Genomic DNA, 7,133 nt, shown 5'->3' with positions numbered 1-7,133 from the left:
ATTACTTTACTGGATTACATTACTTGAACTGGTTTATTTCTGCCTTCTGCCCACACACTCCCTCCCTTTTTTATGTTTTATCTTATATGTGTTATATATGTAATGTTAATGTAATGTTATGTGTTTTTGTCATGCATGATCTTTACTTTTTTTGCTTTTGTTTTTAAGCACATTGAGTTTATAGTTTTTAGTAATCCTATAAATAATCATATATACACACCTAAATCTAACAAACAGAACAAACCTGTGTCATGACTGAAGAATACAGCATGTTTTTCCAAATGGAAATAAATCAACTCTAAGCATATTGCATATTATGAAAAACCCAACCTCCACGCCTCCATTCAAAAATGGACTTGAGAGAATTTCCTTTTCATGTTATACAAGCATGTTGTCACACTTGTTGTCCTCCAGTGTACAGCAACAAGAATATAACCAAACAGACTCGACCAGCAACAATTACACCTCTGGTCACCTGATCACATTGATCTTTTGGAAAAGAACAAATCGCAATTCTGACTCTAGACCAAACCAGTCACCTTAGCCAATCACAAACAGCCTTCGTCTCCTATAAGAGTTGGGTGCATTCGTCAAAACACAGCACACAGACTGCAGAGCTTCAGAGATGATGCCACTTTGCATTCTACTTGCATTTCTCAGTCAATTATGTGAGTATTTTACACATTTTCTCACCATTTCTACTTGTAGGAATATAATTTTGAGGGATTTTGTGGTTTTGAAAGTATACATATATTTTGTTTCTTATGCAGGTCAGGTACCAGCTGTTCACAAGATCTCAAGTATAACTCAGGATAGTGGTGTCAAAACAGCCAAAGTTGGGGGAAATGTTACTTTGCAATGCGTCTGTCAGGATGATTCTGTAACTTTTATCTTCTGGTACCAGCAAACATTGGGAGGTAAACCTCAGCTCATATCATCACGGATGAAGCATGGGACAGAAGCAGAGATCTCCCCCGAGTTTAAGGAGAGGTTTCAAGTTCTTGCAAAAGGTGGAGCAAGTATCAATCATCTTATAATCACAGACCTTCACCTGTCAGATTCAGCTACATATTACTGTGGGATTTTAGAATTCAACGCAATTGAATTTGGACAAGGAGCTTTCCTTCATGTCAAAACATCACTGTCCAACATCCAGGCTGCTGTCCATCAGCCATCATTACAGCCATTTCAGTCAGGAGACTCTGTAAATTTGAGCTGCACAGTACACGCCGAACCATGTGTAGGGGAGCAGAGCTTCTACTGGTTCAGACATGGTGCGTCTCAGCCTGCAGTCATATACCCCAGAACAGGACAATGCAAGAACATCTCAAATGAAGAGTCTGTCACAAAAAGTTGCACTTTAAACCTTTCTATAAAGTCTGTGAGCTCCTCTGATGCTGGGATCTACTACTGTGCTCTGTCCTCCTGTGGGGAGATTGTTTTCGGAAATGGAACAGAAATCAAGATTGCGGGTATGTGGTGGCAGCTGATGTTGCATAACATTGTTTTTTTTTCATTTTGAAGAAGTCATGAATGAACTCTTGTATGTGAAATGGGATTTGATATATCTCTTCTCTTGATTGCATGTTAGGAGTCTCGACTAAAGACTCCATTCTCCTGGTGTATTGTCTGAGTGTGGCATTGGCAGTTTTCATTATTGTGCTCCTTGTCTTGGTTTTCATTGTGCACAAGTTGAAGAAAAACCTGTGCTCTGTCTGCCATGGTAAGATTTTCAGAATCAAGCTTTTCAAAATGTTGCCGTGTTGACCTGGCTTGATCATTCCTCTATTCTGATTTGCAGGAACTGTTTCTCATCTGACATGTTCTGCAGCCTCTGACGCTGCGGTAGGTGAAATGAATGTATAATGAAAAGCCAAATTCAGTCCTATAGAATTAACCATCATATTTGTTCCACTTATATTTCTTTCATTATTTCCTATTTTTTATTTGTCATTACCAGAGCCAAGATGCAAACAGTCTCCATTATGCTGCTCTGAGTCTGAACAGGAACAGTGAACGACACCGCCGAGAGGACAATGTGGAGAGTGTTTGTGTGTACTCTAAAATAAAGAGTAGAAAAGAGTGAAGTAGAACTTTGCTTGTCAACAATTCACAAGAATAAATGTAAATAATATGGAAAAAAAGACAATAAAACATTTTAGCAAAATGTGTTTGCAGTGTTTTTGGATAAAATACATTCTGAAAGTGTTCCTCAGTCACACAGAGAAACCTCTTCGTAGAAACAATATGGAGGCAGATTTAGACAAAGCAGGCTCATGAAAATCCCCTATGTTCTATTAATACCTTCTTCTACCAGAAACGTCAACAGAGATTGCACCTTTTTATCTAGCCGGCTCTCACCATTTACCTTTCACTCTTGCGGTGAAGGTGGTGTGAAGTACAGAGAATAAGTTTCCATTGGTGGAAACACAAGTCCCTAGCTTTAACACAGGAAGAGTGGCCTGTAGCATTCAGGTCACAGCGTCTTACACCTCAGCAAGCCCAATCTCATGGGACTGTGAAACAAGTATCATGTCCAAGATGCAGAAAACAAATGACTGAAAAAAAATGATTTTTACATACTTTCCACTCAAAGTATTGAGATGTATTTACAGAAGAGTACTCTGAGTGAAGCTTTCATTTCAGTCTGTTTTCTTCTTCTATAAATAACAAACAAAAAGTTTCAATCATCCATAACCGTTGCACAGTTTCACTATTTCAGTAAAACTCCGGCCCAAACTTGACCCAAAGCTTTGCTTTTTAGGAAACATCCGATTTTGCAACTTTTTGAAGAAATTGACATATTATGCAGGTCCACAAGTCGAACTACATGAGGTTTTTCTGGTTAAAGAAGTTGAAGTAGTGGATAAAGTCACATTGAACAGAACATACAGGAACATTTCCAGTGGTTCCTTCACTACTTTTTACATCAGAAACTGTACTAAAGTGGTGGGCAATATGGCTGCCATATAATATCACAGTATTTCATGATATTTAATGAAATATTTTCTGCTGCTGTCAGCATTAGAAGCATAATGTGCATAATGAAGGAGATCACTTTCTTACTGTTCACACAACCAAACTGGCATTTTACTACATGTCTTGCAGCACATTATGAATACGACTCAACACAAATAAGCACAACTTCATCTATACCATCACTAAAAATGTCCATAAGAAAGAATATTATAAACAGGCTACTATGAGGAGGTCAGAGGTCAATTTTAAATCTTATTTTCAACCTTTCCATTATTGCTAAAATGTGTATTTTGTAACATCACAGATTCTAACCAATGAATAAAAACACTCTGATAAGTTTTAAGTTTAAATTTATCAACTTGGTGTCAGGGAGAAAACACACATATTATATGTGTCCTATGAAATCAGTAAGAAACAGCATGTCTGCAAATACCAAACAGTGATGGGAGAAAGGTCAAGAAGAGCGGTGTTAATGGTCAGAGTTGCCATAACCAGTTTTATACAGTCTTATCTTAAGACTGAAAAAACTAAGCTAAAAGTAAGAAGGCTCCTTCATTTATACAGCAGATGATCCCGTAGTTTTCTCATGTACATTCATGCATATTCAACCACATTAACTTTGGAAGATGATCATCACAGTCATGTGTAAAAAACTGAACTCGCAACTCTGCCCTCTTGGAATCAGTCCTTTCTAGACCAAACATGAAAACTGTAGGAGGCACTGAACATGCGATCAATGTTACTTTAACAGAGTCTTTTCTGATTGGCCAACCAAACACAGCCTTGTTCCTCTGAAAAGTAGAGGATGTATAGAGATTCTCTCCAATGATCACGGTGGTTACAACAAAATGACATCTCCAGTTTTTGCTTTGTATGTGACATGTCTGCTCTTGGGGAGAATGGGTAAGCTGCATCTTTTACATTTGGTTTCCTTTATACATCGATATTTTTGATTTGTTCTGTCATATATTATGTATGTTACAATATGCTCCCTGTCATGGTGTAAAGTTAACTGTGTATTTGCTTGGTCTCCATTTTCTCTTCAGCTCCTATTACATCTCTGAATACATCATCATCTTTACGCTTTGAATCAGTTAATGTTGGTGAAGACGTGACTTTGGAATGTTTCTATAAAGATAACGTTGCAGTGATGTTTTACTGGTATAAACAAACTCTGGGACAGAAGCCAAAGCTGATGTCTAAATTCTATAAACATGACAAAAATGGCACTTTTCAAGGTGAATTTAAGAACAATCCACGCTTAGAACTGGAAACTAGCCCTGGTAAAAATCACATGAAGATCTCAGATGTGCAAATTTCAGACTCGGCTACTTACTTCTGTGTAGCTGGCTATTCATATGTGTATGAATTTTTAGAGAGCATTATTGTCGGTGTAAAGGGTTCAGGTTCAAACATCCAAGCTTTGGTCCATCAGTCGGCATCTGAGAGCATCCAGCCAGGAGGCTCTGTGACTCTGAACTGTACAGTACACACTGGGACCTGTGATGATGGAGAACACAGTGTTTACTGGTTCAAAAACTCTCAAGAATCTCATCCAGGAATCATTTACACACATGGAGGCAGGAATGATCAGTGTGAGAGGAACAGCAACACACAAACACACACCTGTGTCTACAACTTGCCAATGAAGAGTCTGAATCTTTCTCATGCTGGGACCTACTACTGTGCTGTCGCCTCATGTGGACAGATACTGTTTGGAAACGGGACCACATTGGATTTTGAGCGTAAGTACCTTTGTAGCAAAGGTGGCCTCATTTGTTAAGTATTGGAGGAAACTTTATAATCAAATTTGATGAACAAAGAAAGAAAACTGTAATGTGTCCTAATGTTTGGATCTGCAGATGAGGAAGACTCTCTTGTCTTGGTGTATATCTTGAGTGGAGCTTTGGCGTTCACCACCATCCTGGTTGTTTTCCTGGCTTACACAGTATATACAATGTTCAAGACGAACAGCTGCCAAGGCACAGGTAGGCTAAACTGCAGTTCCTTATATTTGGTAGTGTGTGTTTTAATGTATGTGATATTGAAGGGCAGCAATGTGGACATTAGCAAACATGTTCATTTGTACATTGAAGATATGCACATACCATGGGAATAACGGTGTATTTTTTATTTCATGTTTCATCAGCTGCAAACATCATCAGTGTTGAACTGTTCACTTCTGCTTCAGATTTATAGTCAAAAAATCCTGGAAAAATGAGCCAGTCAAGAACGATATTTTTAAATAAGGCTCTGAAATGAAAACAGTATTCTAAATAAATTGATGTAAATTTAATATTTATACTCAAATCTGGCTTTATATTTAAGTGCCATCTCGCCCTGCAGTTTCATACCTGTAACATTTCAGTCATCAATAAATCAGAAGAACTGGTTCATTACTTTCAGTATAAATGATCAAACTAAGTTAAAAAGGAATTTTGAAAAACAATTGTTTTGTTTTTTTCATGACTAGACTCGCAAGCAAGACCATCAGCTGCCTCGGCTCCAAATGCAGAGGTAGGTATTTAAGTGCTCTAATGTCACTGTAACATATTTTACAGAATGAAAACAGAGCATTTGTTAACCAATTAAAAATAGTGCAGTAAGTGCCACATACCCTTGTAAAGGTTGATTGTAGATTGTAAAACAGTTTGCAATGGTAACTGTGGGAGACTGAATTTGTTTTTGTTGTACTGGATTACATTTTAAGCTTCACAAAGGAAGTTATTTTTGCAGGAAGTTTATATTGATTTGCATGACAGTGAACAGAAGTTGCTGATACTTTTTTCAATGCTTGTCTGTATCATTAATGAGACAAACACTAATATACTAATTAATTGTCTTATATTTTATTACCAGGGCTACCAAGATGCAGATAACCTCCATTACGCTGCTTTAAGGGAGACCAAGGTCAGCAGGTCAAGAAGACAGAGGGACGACACCTGGGCTGAATGTGTTTACTCCGGTGTAAGACAGTAGAGCTGAACATGTTTCATTTGTACTTTGTGTCTGTGTGACTAGAAGAATGAACTGAATATAATATAACCAAATAAACACTTTCTTTCAATTACAGTTGAGCCAGGGTTCTTTGATGTGATCTGTTTTGTCAAAGGTGCCATATTTCCATTCTCACTATACCTGCAGTTAACAAAGTACAAACACACAACCACACACAACACATCTCTGCGGTGTTTGTGGAGTCAGATATTCAAGAGAGAGTTTGCAAGCCTGGAAAATGAACATTAAAACAAAGTACTGTGCCGTCTGTATCAGTCTCTAAGTGCTGCACTGTTAAAGGCATGATGTCACATTATTTTACAAAGCAAAACCATCATCATATGACAGAAACACTATTTCAGAGTCAGAGGGACACATTCAGCTTGTTGTGCTAACATCCTGTGTGTCTGGTACGGACGAGGCTCCTCTCAAGTGTGGTAGCACGTTCAGAAACATCAGAACCGGCCCTCTCACAGCAGGTTGGCGACAATACTCATCAACATGTGTATTCTGAACACACTCTAGCACTGATACTGCCTATTGTTCTTCACAAGTTGTTTACAGTAAATTAGCAGATTGCACATCACAAACCCAGAGATGTGAGGATCTTTTTTTAGCTTCTGTGTGGTCTGCAGTCGAAAGATTCACTCTCAATGTACTTCATGTACTTCAGTAGGACCCTCTGCTCTCTTTGTGGTTTTAAACAGGAAGTCTCTGCAGTGTTTTCATACAAAGCATCCACACAGTTTAACTCTAATGCCCAGACTAGATTAAAACCTTTTTTTTACTGATGCTCTGTAACCAATTTTCACATAGTGTTATATTAGAGAACTAAAACAGGGTTCAAATGTCCAAAACTCTGTACATTTGGTTAGAGGCATCCAACATTGTCAATGTTTTTGTCAAAACCTGTTAATGTACACCAGCTTTTCATCATGTCCACCTATAGAAATAAGATATTTCTCCAGAGTTGTGCCAACATACAGGCATTACATTCACTCTTATATCAACCAAACGGTGGCCATGACTGTGCCATGTGTGCTTGGGTAAAAACAGATAAAGCAATAAACATCCCCAATATAGCAAGTTAATGTTAACAATAACCACAAAAGATAACAGTGTATTTACTTTGTTGACGTAATATGAACATAATATCA

General features: G+C 37.9%; 2 protein-coding genes across 2 annotated transcripts; both read left to right on the top strand.

Annotated features, from left to right (window-relative positions):
* The first annotated feature begins 618 nt into the window (after window positions 1-618).
* On the top strand, window positions 619-2,125 carry LOC121890025. Its single transcript, XM_042402276.1, has 5 exons — window positions 619-668; window positions 771-1,472; window positions 1,592-1,723; window positions 1,802-1,845; window positions 1,961-2,125. The coding sequence occupies exons 1-5, from the start codon at window positions 626-628 to the stop codon at window positions 2,084-2,086; spliced, it is 1,047 nt and encodes a 348-aa protein (XP_042258210.1). The 5' UTR covers window positions 619-625; the 3' UTR covers window positions 2,087-2,125.
* Window positions 2,126-3,815: 1,690 nt separating this feature from the next.
* LOC121890030 lies at window positions 3,816-5,958 on the top strand. Its single transcript, XM_042402284.1, has 5 exons — window positions 3,816-3,882; window positions 4,026-4,724; window positions 4,842-4,967; window positions 5,453-5,496; window positions 5,839-5,958. Exons 1-5 carry the CDS (start codon window positions 3,828-3,830, stop codon window positions 5,956-5,958), a joined length of 1,044 nt encoding a protein of 347 aa, XP_042258218.1. The 5' UTR covers window positions 3,816-3,827.
* Window positions 5,959-7,133: the final 1,175 nt, after the last annotated feature.

The sequence above is a fragment of the Thunnus maccoyii genome, chromosome 22, assembly GCF_910596095.1.
Source record: "Thunnus maccoyii chromosome 22, fThuMac1.1, whole genome shotgun sequence".
NCBI classification, from domain to species: Eukaryota; Metazoa; Chordata; class Actinopteri; order Scombriformes; family Scombridae; genus Thunnus; species Thunnus maccoyii.
The sequence above is the reverse complement of the archived record's forward strand: the minus strand, read 5'-3'. Positions and strand labels throughout refer to the sequence as shown.